Below are 19,748 nucleotides of genomic sequence, written 5' to 3' on the forward strand. Positions count from 1 at the left end.
TTCTAGTTCAGTTCTAGTTCAGTTCTAGTTCAGTTCTAGTTCAGTTCTAGTTCAGTTCTAGTTCAGTTCTAGTTCAGTTCTTTCAGTTCTAGTTCAGTTCTAGTTCAGTTCTAGTTCAGTTCTAGTTCAGTTCTAGTTCAGTTCTAGTTCAGTTCTAGTTCAGTTCTAGTTCAGTTCTAGTTCAGTTCTAGTTCAGTTCTAGTTCAGTTCTAGTTCAGTTCTAGTTCAGTTCTAGTTCAGTTCTAGTTCAGTTCTAGTTCAGTTCTAGTTCAGTTCTAGTTCAGTTCTAGTTCAGTTCTAGTTCAGTTCTAGTTCAGTTCTAGTTCAGTTCTAGTTCAGTTCTAGTTCAGTTCTAGTTCAGTTTAGTTCAGTTCTAGTTCAGTTCTAGTTCAGTTCTAGTTCAGTTCTAGTTCAGTTCTAGTTCAGTTCTAGTTCAGTTCTAGTTCAGTTCTAGTTCAGTTCTAGTTCAGTTCTAGTTCAGTTCTAGTTCAGTTCTAGTTTAGTTCTAGTTCAGTTCTAGTTCAGTTATATTTAATTTCAGTTCTACTTGAGTTTAGTTGTAGTTAATTGACATCTCTTTTTAATATATTTTACCAGTTTCTTAAATATTCCTATTATTGTCAACACAGTTTATGAAATGTAAACAAATTACTGTGTTGCCACAGTTTTCTCAAAATAACAACAGTGTTGCCAATTAATTTCAAAATTTTTAGTTTAAGAGTCCGTTTAATATATGAGTACAAAGAAAAATTAAATTTTTTTTATTGTAAAACTGTGCGTTTTGTTTTTGCTGGTGTAAGGACCATATGTTCCTTTTTTACTGTATTTGTCCTTATATAAGTTAATCTCCATTTATTATAAGTTCTTGAAAACGTTATTAACATGTTTTATTTTTTGCATTTCCAAGTCATTTGTATACACACAACTAACTCACCCACATATTTGTGACAAATGTACTTCTTGATGAGCACTTATGCATTAGAAGTTCTCTACTCCTCCACACTTTACAGCTCTTTCCCCTTTAAATATGTATGTATCTTAGCTAACAGTCCGAAAAGAAGAAAATAAATGTAAATGTTTTAGCACCATAAAATATAATCAGACGACAATATATCAAGCACGTCTTAAAACACTTATAAAAAAATTCCAAAGAAAAAAGTAAAATAAGTAAAGAAAATGTTATCATATTTTTTCTTAAACATCTTTTGTTTTCGCTTAAGCGAAGTTAAAGCAAGAGAGAAAAAAAAACAAAACTTAAAGATAAACAGCACAGTCAGATTTGTTATCTTGCAGAAAATATATACTAAAAACATCTTAGGGTTGGGAATTATTATAATGCATATAATTTTCCTTTAGTTTCTCTTATAGCTGGTGGAAACCCACGTTTAAAATAAAAATGTTTCTGCAAAAAGTAGCAGCAAACAAAATGTCAAGAACATTTTTAAATAATTTCTTTTTTCTTCGTAGAAATTTATAATAAAATGTCTTCGTTTTTTTAGCCTTTAAGCAGAAATTTAATGCACGTTGCTACTAAAATGCTGCTACGTTTGTTTGCTAACAATTACCCCCTAAGTTATGCTTTAGATTGTGTAGTTGTGGCAGAAAAAGTAGTATATTTTAAGAGAAAGAGAAAAAAATTGATATCCCTATAGACATAAGTTGCTTAGCATATGTTTATACTGAACTATTATAGTGCCCCTTAAGTTATGCTTTAGTTATGAGACTAAAGTTTAAATAAGGATTTAATGCTGGGTAGGGAAAGCCTTTTTAACAAAGGGAATGGCAGAAACTAGTTTAGTTCTAGTTCAGTTCTAGATCAGTTCTAGTTCAGTTCTAGTTCAGTTCTAGTTCAGTTCTAGTTCAGTTCTAGTTCAGTTCTAGTTCAGTTCTAGTTGAGTTCTAGTTCAGTTCTAGTTCAGTTCTAGTTCAGTTCTAGTTCAGTTCTAGTTCAGTTCTAATTCAGTTCTAGTTCAGTTCTAGTTCAGTTCTAGTTCAGTTCTAATTCAGTTCTAGTTCAGTTCTAGTTCAGTTCTAGTTCAGTTCTAATTCAGTTCTAGTTCAGTTCTAGTTCAGTTCTAGTTCAGTTCGTTCTAGTTCAGTTCTAGTTCGAGTTCTAGTTCAGTTCTAGTTCAGTTCTAGTTCAGTTCTAGTTCAGTTCTAGTTCAGTTCTAGTTCAGTTCTAGTTCAGTTCTAGTTCAGTTTCTAGTTCAGTTCTAGTTCAGTTCTAGTTCAGTTCTAGTTCAGTTCTAGTTCAGTTCTAGTTCAGTTCTATTCAGTTCTAGTTCAGTTCTAGTTCAGTTCTAGTTCAGTTCTAGTTCAGTTCTAGTTCAGTTTCTAGTTCAGTTCTAGTTCAGTTCTAGTTCAGTTCTAGTTCAGTTCTAGTTCAGTTCTAGTTCAGTTCTAGTTCAGTTCTAGTTCATTCTAGTTCAGTTCTAGTTCAGTTCTAGTTCAGTTCTAGTTCAGTTCTAAGTTCAGTTCTAATTCAGTTCTAGTTCAGTTCTAGTTCAGTTCTAGTTCAGTTCTAGTTCAGTTCTAGTCAGTTTCTAGTTCAGTTCTAGTTCAGTTCTAGTTCAGTTCTAGTTCAGTTCTAGTTCAGTTCAGTTCTAGTTCAGTTCTAGTTTCAGTTCTATTCAGTTCTAGTCAGTTCTAGTACAGTACTAGTTCAGTTCTAGTTCAGTTCTAGTTCAGTTCTAGTTCAGTTCTAGTTCAGTTCTAGTTCAGTTCTAGTTCAGTTCTAGTTCAGTTCTAGTTCAGTTCTAGTTCAGTTCTAGTTCAGTTCTAGTTCAGTTCTAGTTCAGTTCTAGTTCAGTTCTAGTTCAGTTCTAGTTCAGTTCTAGTTCAGTTCTAGTTCAGTTCTAGTTCAGTTCTAGTTCAGTTCTAGTTCAGTTCTAGTTCAGTTCTAGTTCAGTTCTAGTTCAGTTCTAGTTCAGTTCTAGTTCAGTTCTAATTCAGTTCTAGTTCAGTTCTAGTTCTAGTTCAGTTCTAGTTCAGTTCTAGTTCAGTTCTATTCAGTTCTAGTTCAGTTCTAGTTCAGTTTCTAGTTCAGTTCTAGTTCAGTTCTAGTTCAGTTCTAGTTCAGTTCTAGTTCAGTTTCTAGTTCAGTTCTAGTTCAGTTCTAGTTCAGTTCTAGTTCAGTTCTAGTTCAGTTCTAATTCAGTTCTAGTTCAGTTCTAGTTCAGTTCTAGTTCAGTTCTAGTTCAGTTCTAGTTCAGTTCTAGTTCAGTTCTAGTTCAGTTCTAGTTCAGTTCTAGTTCAGTTCTAGTTCAGTTCTAGTTCAGTTATAGTTCAGTTCTATTTCAGTTCTAGTTCAGTTCTAGTACAGTACTAGTTCAGTTCTAGTTCAGTTCTAGTTCAGTTCTAGTTCAGTTCTAGTTCAGTTCTAGTTCAGTTCTAGTTCAGTTCTAGTTCAGTTCTAGTTCAGTTCTAGTTCAGTTCTAGTTCAGTTCTAGTTCAGTTCTAGTTCAGTTCTAGTTCAGTTCTAGTTCAGTTCTAGTTCAGTTCTAGTTCAGTTCTAGTTCAGTTCTAGTTCAGTTCTAGTTCAGTTCTAGTTCAGTTCTAGTTCAGTTCTAGTTCAGTTCTAGTTCAGTTCTAGTTCAGTTCTAGTTCAGTTCTAGTTCAGTTCTAGTTCAGTTCTAGTTCAGTTCTAGTTCAGTTCTAGTTCAGTTCTAGTTCAGTTCTAGTTCAGTTCTAGTTCAGTTCTAGTTCAGTTCTAGTTCAGTTCTAGTTCCGTTTATTTCAGTTCTAGTTCAGTTCTAGTTCAGTTCTAGTTCAGTTCTAGTTCAGTTCTAGTTCAGTTCTAGTTCAGTTCTAGTTCAGTTCTTAGTCAGTTCTAGTTCAGTTCTAGTTCAGTTCTAGTTAGTTCTAGTTCAGTTCTAGTTAAGTTCTAGTTAAGTTCTAGTTCAGTTATAGTTCAGTTCTATTTCTGTCATACAATCTTAACATCTTCTTCTTTTCCCAAACACTTTCTTTTTCGTAAACATTGAAATAAAACACAAAAAGACACCTAACTCTTAATATTTAATAACAAACTATAATTAAAATTGTTATAATGTATTTTTTATAGCTCAGTGTAAACGTGTGTCATCATTAACATTTCAAAACACTTAGGTTAATGACCTGAAATTTTATTTTTACAAAATAAATAAATATTTAAAAATACATTAGATTAGTATGTTTATTTATGGGATTTTCTAACAAATTGAGTTCTTTTTATATACATATGTATGTAGTTGTTGTTATGTTTAACATCATTCTGTCATTCATTCATTTATTCATGCATGTGAAACTATTTCAAAGAAATTTTCATTTTAAATCACTTGCACTTAGGCTTTACTAATCACTTAAGATGCATATTTAACTTTAGGGATTTAGAACAGAAAGAACATTTTAATACCTTTAATGAAAAATTAAATAAAACAGAAAATTAGCACAAAGTTATTTAGCTTTTAAAGCTTTTTGTTAATCTTTATGAATAAAGTTGTTTGACTAAGCAAATAATAACTCTAAAAGAACTTGTGTGTTTCCATAATAATTTTTGAGGGTTTCTTCAGACATTTTCCTTTTAACCTTTAACATATTTACATAAAATCATTTCACATTACATATTAAACATCTTTAATTAAAAAATTTACTACTCGTTTCATATTTGTTCTTACTAATTACTAATAATATACAATACACGCAAACAAATTAATATATATTTTATATATCGTTTTTTCTTTATTCCCCGTTCTATTTTAGGCACACTACACAGAATACCACAACGTGATACAGGAAAATATCAAATTAATTTAGGTAAAAAATAGCTATAGTTTAAAACACTGCACAAAATATCTGTTAAAAATTTTAAAATATTAAATAGTTTTAAGGAATTTTAAATAGTTTGAACTCGTGCTTTGATAATGCATGAGTTATTCTTTAAAAGCGAACGAGCAGTGATGCCAGCTGTTATAAAATTAAAATTGGCATCGCGGCTTTAAAATGAAACCAAACTAACGTTGAGTTTAAGTTCTAGTTCAGTTCTATATCTAGATGAAGTTCAGTTCTAATTCAGTTCTAGTTCTGTTCTAGTTTGTTCTGTTCTAGTTCTGTTCTAGTTCTGTTCTAGTTCTGTTCTAGTTCTGTTCTAGTTCTGTTCTAGTTCTGTTCTAGTTCTGTTCTAGTTCTGTTCTAGTTCTGTTCTAGTTCTGTTCTAGTTCTGTTCTAGTTCTGTTCTAGTTCTGTTCTAGTTCTGTTCTAGTTCTGTTCTAGCTCTGTTCTAGTTCTGTTCTAGTTCTGTTCTAGTTCTGTTCTAGTTCTGTTCTAGTTCGGTTTTAGTTCTGTTCTAGTTCTGTTCTAGTTGTGTTCTAGTATGGTTCTAGTTCTTTTCTTGTTCTGTTCTATTTCTGTTGTAGTTCTTTTCAAGTTTTGTTCTAGTTCAGTTCTAGTTCAGTTCTAGTTCAGTCCTAGTTCAGTTCTAGTTCAGTTCAGTTCTATTTCAGTTCTAGTTCAGTTCTAGTTCAGTTCTAGTTCAGTTCTAGTTCAATTCTAGTTCAGTTCTAGTTCAGTTCTAGTTCAGTTCTAGTTCAGTTCTAGTTCAGTTCAGTTCTAGTTCAGTTCTAGTTCAGTTCTAGTTCAGTTCTAGTTCAGTTCTAGTTCAGTTCTAGTTCAGTTCTAGTTCAGTTCTAGTTCAGTTCTAGTTCAGTTCTAGTTCAGTTCTAGTTCAGTTCTAGTTCAGTTCTAGTTCAGTTCTAGTTCAGTTCTAGTTCAGTTCTAGTTCAGTTCTAGTTCTAGTTCAGTTCTAGTTCAGTTCTAGTTCAGTTCTAGTTCAGTTCTAGTTCAGTTCTAGTTCAGTTCTAGTTCAGTTCTAGTTCAGTTCTAGTTCAGTTCTAGTTTAGTTCTAGTTCAGTTCTAGTTCAGTTCTAGTTCAGTTCTAGTTCAGTTCTAGTTCAGTTCTAGTTCAGTTCTAGTTCAGTTCTAGTTCAGTTCTAGTTCAGTTCTAGTTCAGTTCTAGTTCAGTTCTTGTCCGTTCTAGTTCAGTTCTAGTTCAGTTCTAGTTCAGTTCTAGTTCAGTTCTAGTTCAGTTCTTGTTCAGTTTTAATTCAGTTCTAGTTCAGTTCTAGTCAGTTCTAGTTCAGTTCTAGTTCAGTTCTAGTTCAGTTCTAGTTCAGTTCTAGTTCAGTTCTAGTTCAGTTCTAGTTCAGTTCTAGTTCAGTTCTTGTTCCGTTCTAGTTCAGTTCTAGTTCAGTTCTAGTTCAGTTTTTAATTCAGTTCTAGTTCAGTTCTAGTTCAGTTCTAGTTCAGTTCTAGTTCAGTTCTAGTTCAGTTCTAGTTCAGTTCTAGTTCCGTTCTAGTTCAGTTCTAGTTCAGTTCTAGTTCAGTTCTAGTTCAGTTCTAGTTCAGTTCTAGTTCAGTCTAGTTCAGTTCTTGTTCCGTTCTAGTTCAGTTCTAGTTCAGTTCTTGTTCAGTTTTAATTCAGTTCTAGTTCAGTTCTAGTAGTTCTAGTTCAGTTCTAGTTTCAGTTCTAGTTCAGTTCTAGTTCAGTTCTAGTTCAGTTCTAGTTCAGTTCTAGTTCAGTTCTAGTTCAGTTCTAGTTCAGTTCTAGTTCAGTTCTAGTTCAGTTCTAGTTCAGTTCAGTTCTAGTTCAGTTCTAGTTCAGTTCTAGTTCAGTTCTAGTCAGGTCTAGTTCAGTTCTAGTTCAGTTTTCTAGTTCAGTTCTAGTTCAGTTCTTGTTCAGTTTTAATTCAGTTTCTAGTTCAGTTCTAGTTAGTTCTAGTTCAGTTCTAGTTCAGTTCTAGTTCAGTTCTAGTTCAGTTCTAGTTCAGTTCTTAGTTCTTTCTAGTTCTGTTCTAGTTCTGTTCTAGTTCAGTTTCTAGTTCAGTTCTAGTTCAGTCCTAATTCAGTTCTAGTTCAGTTCTAGTTCAGTTCTAGTTCAGTTCTAGTTCAGTTCTAGTTCAGTTCTAGTTCAGTTCTAGTTCAGTTCTAGTTCAGTTCTAGTTCAGTTCTAGTTCAGTTCTAGTTCAGTTCTAGTTCAGTCTTGTTCCGTTCTAGTTCAGTTCTAGTTCAGTTTCTAGTTTCAGTTCTAGTTCAGTTCTTGTTCAGTTTTAATTCAGTTCTAGTTCAGTTCTAGTTCAGTTCTAGTTCAGTTCTAGTTCAGTTCTTGTTCCGTTCTAGTTCAGTTCTAGTTCAGTTCTAGTTCAGTTCTTGTTCAGTTTTAATTCAGTTCTAGTTCAGTTCTAGTTTAGTTCTAGTTCAGTTCTAGTTCAGTTCTAGTTCTGTTCTAGTTCAGTTCTAGTTCAGTTCTAGTTCAGTTCTAGTTCAGTTCTAGTTCAGTTCTAGTTCAGTTCTAGTTCAGTTCTAGTTCAGTTCTAGTTCAGTTCTAGTTCAGTTCTAGTTCAATTCTAGTTCAGTTCTAGTTCAGTTCTAGTTCAGTTCTTGTTCAGTTTTAATTCAGTTCTAGTTCAGTTCTAGTTTAGTTCTAGTTCAGTTCTAGTTTAGTTCTAGTTCAGTTCTAGTTCTAGTTCTGAAATTAAGCTCCTATTTAATAAATTTTTTTGTTCTTCCTGTCTCACCACTTCCACTTATTTTCCCTACACCTCTTTCGTATTGTATTCAAATAAAAATGATTTTACTCTTACGACTACAAAATAAATAAATATTTGATTAAATTAATCAATTAATATTCATTACAACAGTTCAAATTTATTAAATATAATTACAAAGAATTGTCCATTTTTAAAATTGTATACAAAAATGAAAATAATTTGCATAAATTGTGTTTGTATAAAATATTTATTAAAAATTAAAAAAAAAAGAAAAAAATATATAAACAAAAACAATAAGTAATAAACCCCATTGAAATGAAAAAAAAAAAAAAACAATTGCAGTTTATAAATAAAAAATTTCTACCAGACTTATTTATAAAAATCAAATATATATAATGGAGGAGGTGTATATAATGCACATATAGTCATATTTATAAAATGAACTTTCAAAATACAGGGTGTTGCAAAAGGAAAAAGAGCTTAACATCAATATAACAGTCCATAGTGTAAAACTGAACTAGAACAAGAACTGATTTATAACAATAGTTAAATCCATGAACTAGTCAATAGTCTGGTCCATAGACTTATCTTTAGTACTTACACCTTCATTAGATTTATCTCATATTTCAACATAAACAATTGTCAAAGTCTTTACTAAACACCCTTTATTATTTGGCTTTGCAAATAGTGGAATAATTTTTCAATATAAACACAATATAATGTAAATTGATAAAACGGGGTTTATAAATAAAAAATAGTAGTAGTAGACACAAAACGGAAGTTGTTTGTTGAATGTTTGAAAACAGTTCCGTTCAAACAAACAACACGCACACGTTATTTTCCCCTCTTTTAATAAAAACAAAACAAATTGGAATAAAAATATTTAAAATTTTATATTGAAAAGTATAAATAAACAATAAATAATATAGTAACAAACTATAATTAATTATTCCTTAAGCATTTTATAAATTTTTTATAATTAGTTGAATGTTTTTTGTTTTATTTATAAACAATTTTTTTCAAACGCTTGCTGCTGATTTATAAATATAAAGTATTTCTTGTCTATTTTAATTAACCCACTAAATACTGACCACATTTATTGGAATTTCCTATAAAAGTATTTTTTTAATTTTTTTCTTAAGAATATTTATTATTAATTCCTCTCTATAAAAAAAATATGTAGCAAGAAAATAAAAGCAAATTGTAGTAAATATAAAAACAGATTTTATGATGATGTGTTTAAATGTTTTGCAATAGACACCACACATTTTCAACTCCTCCTTCTACTCTCTCCCCCACTTAAGTTAAATATTTGTTTGTTTAGAAAATTACTCTAAAAGAATACAAAGAAATCTTTTCAAAATCTCCTGCACGAGATGATGAGTCTTCCATAAAGCACAACTTTATAACATCAATGATGGTCATATCCGTTTGTACATAAATATTATTTTTTTTTTTTTTTCATTCTGTTTTATACTGTGTGAAAAATATGAACTATTTTCTAAATTTATTTACTTTTTCTTTACATTTCTTATAGCGATGAGAACAAACTTATGACATGTGATTTATAATGGAGGAAGTGTCTTGCATTTTATAGAAAGAAAAAACAAATCTTGTAACAAATTGGTTTCTTTTTTAGATTAAACCCTGTTGTTGGAAATATTTAGTTTGGAAAGAAAACTGAAAATTGTCGTAGATATTAAGAGTCTTTATTTGGGTTTCACTAGTCTATTAACTAGTTTATGGAATAGTTTAAGGACTAGTCATAAAGACTTGTCTATGGACTTGTCTCTTCACTATTCTATGGACTAGTCTATTGACTAGTCTATGTTTTCGTCTATAATCTAGCTTCTGAAGTCTATTATATGGACTAGTATATAGTCTAGTCTATGGATTAGACTATTGTCTAGTCTATGGACTAGTCTACAATCTATTCTATAGTCTAGTCTATGTATTAGTCTATAGTGTAGTCTATGGACTAGTCTGAAATCCATTCTATGTATTAGTATATAGTCTAGTCTAAGGACTAGTCTATAGTCTATAGATTAGTCTATAGTCTAGTTTATAGATTAGTCTATAGTCGAGTCTAGTCCTTACACCAGTCAATAGACTGTCCATAGAACTAGTCTACAGTCTAGACTGTGTACTATATAGTTTACTCTATATTTTAGTCTATATTCTATAGACAAGAACTATAGTCTAGTCCTTACAACTAGTCAATAGACTTGTCCATATACTAGTCTACAGTCTAGTTTAGTAGTCTAGTCTATAGTCTAGTCTATAGTCTAGTCTATAGTCTAGTCTATAGTCTAGTCTATAGTCTAGTCTATAGTCTAGTCTATAGTCTAGTCTATAGTCTAGTCTATAGTCTAGTCTATAGTCTAGTCTATAGTCTAGTCTATAGTCTAGTCTATAGTCTAGTCTATAGTCTAGTCTATAGTCTAGTCTATAGTCCTAGTCTATAGTCTAGGTCTATAGTCTAGTCTATAGTCTAGTCTATAGTCTAGTCTATAGTCTGTCTATAGTCTAGTCTATAGTCCTAGTCTAATAGTCTAGTCTATAGTCTAGTCTATAGTCTAGTCTATAGTCTAGGTCTATAGTCTAGTCTATAGTCTAGTCTATAGTCTAGTCTATAGTCTAGTCTATATAGTCTAGCTATAGTCTTGTCTATAGTCTAGTCTATAGTCTAGTCTATAGTCTAGTCTATAGTCTAGTCTATAGTCTAGTCTATAGTCTAGTCTATAGTCTAGTCTATAGTCTAGTCTAGTCTAGTCTATAGTCTAGTCTATAGTCTAGTCTATAGTCTAGTCTATAGTCTAGTCTATAGTCTAGTCTATAGTCTAGTCTATAGTCTAGTCTATAGTCTAGTCTATAGTCTAGTCTATAGTCTAGTCTATAGTCTAGTCTATAGTCTAGTCTATAGTCTAGTCTATAGTCTAGTCTATAGTCTAGTCTATAGTCTAGTCTATAGTCTAGTCTATAGTCTAGTCTATAGTCTAGTCTATAGTCTAGTCTATAGTCTAGTCTATAGTCTAGTCTATAGTCTAGTCTATAGTCTAGTCTATAGTCTAGTCTATAGTCTAGTCTATAGTCTAGTCTATAGTCTAGTCTATAGTCTAGTCTATAGTCTAGTCTATAGTCTAGTCTATAGTCTAGTCTATAGTCTAGTCTATAGTCTAGTCTATAGTCTAGTCTATAGTCTAGTCTATAGTCTAGTCTATAGTCTAGTCTATAGTCTAGTCTATAGTCTAGTCTATAGTCTAGTCTATAGTCTAGTCTATAGTCTAGTCTATAGTCTAGTCTATAGTCTAGTCTATAGTCTAGTCTATAGTCTAGTCTATAGTCTAGTCTATAGTCTAGTCTATAGTCTAGTATATAGTCTAGTCTATAGTCTAGTCTATAGTCTAGTCTATAGTCTAGTCTATAGTCTTGTATATAGTCTAGTCTATAGTCTAGTCTATAGTCTAGTCTATAGTCTAGTCTATAGTCTAGTCTATAGTCTAGTCTATAGTATAGTGAATAGTAGGGATGCCAATCCCGAAATCCCGATCCCGAAAATCCCGGGATTTTTCGGGATTGGCAATTCCCGAATCTCGGGATTTGGAAAATAAATCCCGGGATTTTTTCGGGATTAGGATATCCCGAAACCCGGGATTTTTCAAAATAAATCCCGGGATTTGTTTCAAAAACTGTTTTTATTTCCTTTTTTTGAGCCATAATTTTCATTAATTTGAAAATTACGATCTTATTTTATTTTCGACTCATGCAAAACTAAATTCCGTAGAGCTAATTTTGTACATATTTGAACCGTCCGTCCGTGTAAACCTTGTAATCAAACTACAGCAATTTTGAAGATTATTCAATGACATTTTGCATGATCTTCTATTGTACTAGAGACGGATCCTATTGAAAATGGGTAACATCGGTCCAATATTTGACCTAGCCCCCATACAACTGAAGCCCCCGAATAGTGCTTTTAAGTTCATAATTATGTTCAATATACTCATATCTCGACAAAAAGCTGCAAAGCCAAGTTCTATACTAGCCTTCATGACCCTGATGTATTTTTTGATGATACGGCCTCATTTGACCCTAGCTCCTATACAAAGCCCCCTTCGAAATATGACTTAAATGTACACAATTTTATTCAACAAAAAATAGCTAAAGTATATCCGAGGCAAGGTACAATTCAACTTAGATACTTTATTATGAACAATAAATCACATTTTATTTTTATAACTGGTGTAGGGCTTCGCCCAACTATAACTTCTTACTTGTTAACACATCGAAATGTTGGTCGTAGACCGACCCAAAAAGTATACACATTCTGTGTCTGTAAGCTGAAAACACGAGTTAGAAGACTCATTCTATTTGGGCTGCAAATTTGGACCAAAATTGACACAAGAAAACCTAATTGGACCTCCTCTGAAAATCACATTGATGCTGATATTAATATCAACACATTACAATATTTTGATGGTGGGTATTTAATTTCGGCACAGTCGAATACAAACTTTATTTTTCAATACTAGAGGATTTTACATTTCTAACTTTCTACAAATCTGAGTGATACCGGTAAAGGTAAATTACCTTGTTCTGAATGCACATAAAATTTTAAATTAATACTACGAATATAATAACATGTTCCAAAACTAATATGTATTTTGTGTAAAATTCCAAATATTTTTCAAAGAATAGGTTCTAAATTGATGTTCGAATAATTGAATTGGTAGCTGTTATAATTATTAGTTCACATGGAATAGTATGAGGTTTTAAAAAGTGCTTATGTCTAATTTCGGAACTTGATATTTATTTTTATTTAGGAAGTAAGTATGTATTTAAAAAGTTTCAGAAATTATGCAATTCTGAAAGTTTTTATTAAAAAATTGGAATTAATTGGATTGTTTTAATTTAAATATATCTTCTGTCTGCTAAATTTCCACAAAATTAAACAATTTTCTTTACAAATATGATGATTTAAAGATGTTCATATATAAAACAATTAAATTCATGTAGTCCCGAAATCCCGTAAAATCCCGAAATCCCGAAAAATCCCGGGATCCCGAAAAATCCCGGGATCCCGAAATATCCCGGGATTTGTAAAAGCCAGTCCCATTTGGCATCCCTAGTGAATAGTCTAGTCTATAGTCTAGTCTATAGTCTAGTCTATAGTCTAGTCTATAGTCTAGTCCAGACGTCGGCGCTAGTATTGTTCTGACAACGAAGATTTTCGGCAAATTACATGTACACAACACGATCGCATACGAACCTCTAAACAAGAGCATCAAAAATACAAATATTTTATTTAGTTGCTTGGCAGCATTCAACAAAGCAGGTTGATGTCGCTTTGTTAAAGAAATTGCAAACACAACTTGAAAAAACAAAAACAACTTGCAAAAGCAAGAGCATAATTTACAAAAACAACGTACACTCTAAATAATTTTCTAGAATGCATAACAATGAAAGTAAATAAGTTCATCTTGTTTCATACTTTTTTTGTACATTTTAATTAGAAATGTTGTTTCTATGTGAAGAAATTATCATTCTTAAGTACATTGATTACATTTTGTTTATAAATATTCGCATTTTACAGTAATGCAATTTAATCTTCAAAATTAAAAATAACCAAATATTTTTTTCAGTGCAATTTCATTGAAAAAATGCCAATAGTGTGTGTATAGTGGTGATTTTTTTATCTGCCTCTCTATCCGCCGGTATATGGTCTAGTCTATAGTCTAGTCTATAGTCTAGTCTATAGTCTAGTCTATAGTCTAGTCTATAGTCTAGTCTATAGTCTAGTCTATAGTCTAGTCTATAGTCTAGTCTATAGTCTAGTCTATAGTCTAGTCTATAGTCTAGTCTATAGTCTAGTCTATAGTCTAGTCTATAGTCTAGTCTATAGTCTAGTCTATAGTCTAGTCTATAATCTAGTCTATAGTCTAGTCTATAGTCTAGTCTATAGTCTAGTCTATAGTCTAGTCTATAGTCTAGTCTATAGTCTAGTCTATAGTCTAGTCTATATTCTAGTCTATAGTCTAGTCTATAGTCTAGTCTATAGTCTTGTCTATAGTCTAGTCTATAGTCTAGTCTATAGTCTAGTCTATAGTCTAGTCTAGTCTATAGTCTAGTCTATAGTCTAGTCTAGTTTATAGTCTAATCTGTAGTCTAGTCTATAGTCTAGTCTATAGTCTAGTCTATAGTCTAGTCTATAGTCTAGTCTATAGTCTAGTCTGTATTCTAGTCTATAGTCTTATCTATAGTCTAGTCTGTAGTCTAGTCTATAGTCTAGTCTATAGTCTAGTCTATAGTCTAGTCTATAGTCTAGTCTATAGTCTAGTCTATAGGCTAGTCTATAGTCTAGTCTATAGTCTAGTCTATAGTCTAGTCTATAGTCCAGTCTATAGTCTAGTCTATAGTCTAGTCTATAGTCTAATCTATAGTCTAGTCTATAGTCTAGTCTATAGTCTAGTCTATAGTCTAGTCTATAGTCTAGTCTATAGTCTAGTCTGTAGTCTAGTCTATAGTCTTAACTATAGTCTAGTCTATAGTCTAGTCTGTAGTCTAGTCTATAGTCTAGTCTATAGTCTAGTCTATAGTCTAGTCTATAGTCTAGTCTATAGTCTAGTCTATAGTCTAGTCTATGGACTAGTCTATAGTCTAGTCTATGAACAAGTCTATAGTCTAGTCTACGACTATTGACAAGTCTATAGTATAGACTATTCAATAGACCAGTTCACATATTATACTATAGCAACAAGCTAAATATGATTCAACGAAACATATTAGAGAAAAAGAAAGGGAGAAGGCGAAGTACATAAGATCATTTGCCATATTAAACGGAAATATTTGTTATACAATTTAAATGTTCTTACCAATATTTTATTTCCGTAACAAACAAAAATCTCATCATAAAAATGTTAAAAAAAAACAAAAATATGTGCAAAAAATTCAACAAAAAAAATTGCAATACCAAAGAAAACCTACATAAATTGACAACATTCCAAAGCAAAACAAAAAAGAAACATAACTACTACTTACTACTTCGCTTCGTACTTACTTATGTACTTGTCTGCAACAAAAAAGGGCAACAAAATGTGTCCGGTCTTTTAAACAAAACAACTACAAAATTCTACCATATAAATAAAATGAAGAAAAAAAATATTAACAAAAGAAACACAACACATAAGGAATAAAATTAAACAAGTTTATTTACAAAAATAACTAACATTAAATAGAATTTTCATAACTTTCTTTGGGGGGCTTCTTTAGAAGTAAAAAAAACAAAAACAAAAACAAAAATAAACTAACTACTCTTTGTTGTCTTCCTGTAAAAGTGGAAGAAACAAGTTACGCCTGATTTCACCTTGGCTCTTTTCTTTTTTTGTTTTCTTCTTTGCAACTATTATTACTACTAGCTATATATATTGTTGTTGTTTTTGCTGCTATTTTCTTTAGTAAATTACCTTGAAACTATTATTTCCACTTTGTTTTTGTAATTTTAGCAACAACAAAAATGAGAAAAAACAGAAACAATCTTATTATTTCTTTGTCATAGACAATTGTATTCTTTTTCTTATTATTATGCTGCTTTTTTATTAGTGTTCTTTTTCAACAAGTTTGTTGATTATGTTCCAGCGTATTATATCACTATTTTAGCAAAAATTTAAAAAAACATTCATGTTTTTTGTTGAGTTTTTTTTTCTTCTAATGGTGGAATAGTGTTGAACAAAAGTGAAAGAATATTCATTCGGTTTCCTTTAACAGCTGGTATTTGCTTAAGAAATTAAATTTTTATACAGAAATTTTATTCGAAATTTGAAACACGAAATTCTCTAGGAATTCGAAATTTCACTAAAAATTCGAATTTTCATTAAAAATTCAATTCAAGCGATTACCGATTAATCGCTAACCCTATAGTATATATTATTTAACTTGCAAGTTGCAACACTAAAATAAATTGTTGCATGCATGTTTCAGAGCAGAGGCAACAACAACAAGAGTTCATTGAGTTTTTTTCCTTCATACCTTTTATACGAGCAATGTACTGGTTTTTCATGATCACATTCCAAGAAGAAATTGTTTTTATTAAGCAATTTCTTCTTCATCTCTGCCGTCTGTCTGTCTCTTTTCCTATACAAGACATGCTTCACAATGAATGTGATGTGAGTTAAGGTTGGATGATACGATGTCGACGAGAAAAAATAACTTTTTGCCTTGTCTTGTATAATTTAACTAAATTATTCATTAGTACATATTTTAAGTGAATCTGTTACTGTTTTTTTTTTTTTTTTCAGTATTATTTTCAAAATCTTGCATAAAAACTTTTCAAATACAACAACAGAAGAACACAACAGTCCTCTGGGATATTTTATTAGTAATGTTTAAAAAAAAAAACTCAAACAAAAAGGATATATCAAGGTCATTTTATGTTGTACAGATATTTTAAAGAATCAACAAAAGCAAATAGTAAACGTGACAGAAATTTTGAAAATTTTTGAAAAGGAAAATTAACAAAATGTTAGAGGTTATGTTATGTTCACTTTATTTGAAAATTAAACTTCAAGGTATGTAGTTTTTGATTATTTTAAAAACTGTTACCAAAATTTCTTACGAAACTATTTTAACAGCTGTTAAATGTTACTATTTATGGAATGTACGAAAATAATTGACAAAATTTTACAACCAGAAATATTTAAATATTTAATCATTATTGACAATATGTATTTTTAGTTTAAATTAAATTATTGTAGCCTAACAAAAACCATCAATTTCTTATTGTTTCTTTTTTTCAAATTTCATATTTGATTACAAGTTCCACTTCATCTAATGTTAAGCTCTGTTTTGTTTTCTTAAGTTGATATCAATTTCCCAACATGGGAAATATGCAAAAAACACAAAAACATAGTTGAAGAAATATAATCAGTAGTAACACCCTCTAACTTTAAGTATCTCATGACAAATCAAGCATGATTAAACAGGAAAACGATATTACCAGCAAATAAAGACAATAAATAAATGAATTCAATATATGAAAAGATGGAAGACTATTGATACCATAAGAAATCTATATAAATGTATAATTAGGGGGATTCATTGTCTATTAAATAGCCAAATCATAAAGTATAATAGCACTGAACTATCCATCTCTGCCAACCACTGTCAAAACATTTTATATGTAATTATCAGAGATAGATAGATAGATGATAGATAGATAGATAGATAGTAGATAGAGATAGAGTAGATAGATAGATAGATAGATAGATAGATAGATAGTAGATAGATAGATAGATAGATAGATAGATAGATAGTAGATAGATAGATATAGATGATGATATGATAGATAGATGATAGATAGATCGATAGATAGATAGATAGATATATAGATAGATAGATCGCTCGTCGATAGATCGCTCGCTCGATCGCTAGCTCGCTAGATAGGTCGGTAGATATCGCGCTCGCTCGCTCGCTCGCTCTCGCTCGCTCTCTCGCTCGCTCGCTCGCTCGCTCGCTCGCTCGCTCGCTCGCTTGCTCGCTTGCTCGCTCGCTCGCTCGCTCGCTCGCTCGCTCGCTCGCTCGCTCGCTCGCTCGCTCGCTCGCTCTCCTCGCTCGCTCGCTCGCTCGCTCGCTCGCTCGCTCGCTCGCTCGCTCGCTCGCTCTCGCTCGCTCGCTCGCTCGCTCGCTCGCTCGCTCGCTCGCTCGCTCGCTCGCTCGCTCGCTCGCTCGCTCGCTCGCTCGCTCGCTCGCTCGCTCGCTCGCTCGCTCGCTCGCTCGCTCGCTCGCTCGCTCGCTCGCTCGCTCGCTCGCTCGCTCGCTCGCTCGCTCGCTCCTCGCTCGCTCGCTCGCTCGCTCGCTCGCTCGCTCGCCTCGCTCGCTCGCTCGCTCGCTCGCTCGCTCGCTCGCTCGCTCGCTCGCTCGCTCGCTCGCTCGCTCGCTCGCTGCTCGCTCGCTCGCTCGCTCCTCGCTCTCGCTCGCTCGCTCGCTCGCTCGCTCGCTCGCTCGCTCGCTCGCTCGCTCGCTCGCTCGCTCGCTCGCTCGCTCGCTGCTCGCTGCTCGCTCGCTCGCTCGCTCGCTCCTCGCTCGCTCGCTCGCTCGCTCGCTCGCTCGCTCGCTCGCTCGCTCGCTCGCTCGCTCGCTCGCTCGCTCGCTCGCTCGCTCGCTCCTCGCTCGCTCGCTCGCTCGCTCGCTCGCTCGCTCGCTCGCTCGCTCGCTCGCTCGCTCGCTCGCTCTCGCTCGCTCGCTCGCTCGCTCGCTCGCTCGCTCGCATCGCTCGCTCGCTCGCTCGCTCGCTCGCTCGCTCGCTCGCTGCTCGCTCGCTCGCTCGCTCGCTCGCTCGCTCGCTCGCTCGCTCGCTCGCTCGCTCGCTCGCTCGCTCGCTCGCTCGCTCGCTCGCTCGCTCGCTCGCTCGCTCGCTCGCTCGCTCCTCGCTCGCTCGCTCGCTCGCTCGCTCGCTCGCTCGCTCGCTCGCTCGCTCGCTCGCTCGCTCGCTCGCTCCTCGCTCGCTCGCTCGCTCGCTCGCTCGCTCGCTCGCTCGCTCGCTCGCTCGCTCGCTCGCTCGCTCGCTCGCTCGCTCGCTCGCTCGCTAGCTCGCTCGCTCGCTCGCTCGCTCGCTCGCTCGCTCGCTCGCTCGCTCGCTCGCTCGCTCGCTCGCTCGCTCGCTCGCTCGCTCGCTCGCTCGCTCGCTCGCTCGCTCGCTCGCTCGCTCGCCTCGCTCGCTCGCTCGCTCGCTCGCTCGCTCGCTCGCTCGCTCGCTCGCTCGCTCGCTCGCTCGCTCGCTCGCTCGCTCGCTCGCTCGCTGCTCGCTCGCTCGCTCGCTCGCTCGCTCGCTCGCTCGCTCGCTCGCTCGCTCGCTCGCTCGCTCGCTCGCTCGCTCGCTCGCTCGCTCGCTCGCTCGCTCGCTCGCTCGCTCGCTCCTCGCTCGCTCGCTCGCTCGCTCGCTCGCTCGCTCGCTCGCTCCTCGCTCGCTCGCTCGCTCGCTCGCTCGCTCGCTCGCTCGCTCGCTCGCTCGCTCGCTCGCTCGCTCGCTCGCTCGCTCGCTCGCTCGCTCCTCGCTCGCTCGCTCGCTCGCTCGCTCGCTCGCTCGCTCGCTCGCTCGCTCGCTCGCTCGCTGCTCGCTCGCTCGCTCGCTCGCTCGCTCGCTCCTCGCTCGCTCGCTCGCTCGCTCGCTCGCTCGCTCGCTCGCTCGCTCGCTCGCTCGCTCGCTCGCTCGCTCGCTCGCTCGCTCGCTCGCTCGCTCGCTCGCTCGCTCGCTCGCTCGCTCGCTCGCTCGCTCGCTCGCTCGCTCGCTCGCTCGCTCGCTCGCTCGCTCGCTCGCTAGCTCGCTCCTCGCTCGCTCTCCTCGCTCGCTCTCTCGCTCGCTCGCTCCGCTCGCTCGCTCGCTCTCGCTCGCTCGCTCGCTCGCTCGCTCGCTCGCTCGCTCGCTCGCTCGCTCGCTCGCTCGCTCGCTCGCTCGCTCGCTCGCTCCTCAGCTAGCTCGCTCGCTCGCTCGCTCGCTCGCTCGCTCGCTCGCTCGCTCGCTCGCTCGCTCGCTCGCTCGCTCGCTCGCTCGCTCGCTCGCTCGCTCCTCGCTCGCTCGCTCGCTCGCTCGCTCGCTTCGCTCGCTCGCTCGCTCGCTCGCTCGCTCAGCTCGCCTCGCTCGCTCGCTCTCTCGCTCGCTCGCTCGCTCGCTCGCTCGCTCGCTCGCTCGCTCGCTCGCTCGCTCGCTCGCTCGCTCGCTCGCTCGCTCGCTCGCTCGCTCTCGCTCGCTCGCTCGCGCGCTCGCTCGCTCGCTCGCTCGCTCGCTCGCTCGCTCGCTCGCTCGCTCGCTCGCTCGCTCGCTCGCTCGCTCGCTCGCTCGCTCGCTCGCTCGCTCGCTCGCTCGCTCGCTCGCTCGCTCGCTCGCTCGCTGCTCGCTCGCTCGCTCGCTCGCTCGCTCGCGCGCTCGCTCGCTCGCTCGCTCGCTCGCTCGCTCGCTCGCTCGCTCGCTCGCTCCTCGCTCGCTCGCTCGCTCGCTCGCCCTCGCTCGCTCGCTCTCGCTCGCTCGCTCGCTCGTCGCTCGCTCGCTCGCTCGCTCGCTCGCTCGCTCGCTCGCTCGCTTCGCTCTCTCGCTCGCTCGCTCGCTCGCTCTCTCGCTCGCTCGCTCCTCGCTCGCTCGCTCGCTCTCTCGCTCGCTCGCTCGCATCGCTCGCCTCTCTCTCTCTCGCTCCCTTGCTCCCTCTCCCTTTTCCGTTCCTCCCCCTCCTCTTCGGC

General features: G+C 36.9%; 1 protein-coding gene across 1 annotated transcript in view; it reads left to right on the forward strand.

Annotated features, from left to right (window-relative positions):
* Positions 1–19,748, forward strand: part of LOC119604565 (tyrosine-protein kinase Abl) — a 104,784-nt gene that overhangs the window by 69,459 nt on the left and 15,577 nt on the right. Inside the window, 1 exon segment of the mRNA XM_037957259.1 lies at positions 4,741–4,794. Within this exon segment, the coding sequence (XP_037813187.1) occupies positions 4,741–4,794 (54 nt within the window).

Source organism: Lucilia sericata, unplaced genomic scaffold, assembly GCF_015586225.1.
Source record: "Lucilia sericata isolate MDLA Ls3-8-SP2 unplaced genomic scaffold, ASM1558622v1 Contig000404F_arrow, whole genome shotgun sequence".
Lineage (NCBI taxonomy): Eukaryota > Metazoa > Arthropoda > Insecta > Diptera > Calliphoridae > Lucilia > Lucilia sericata.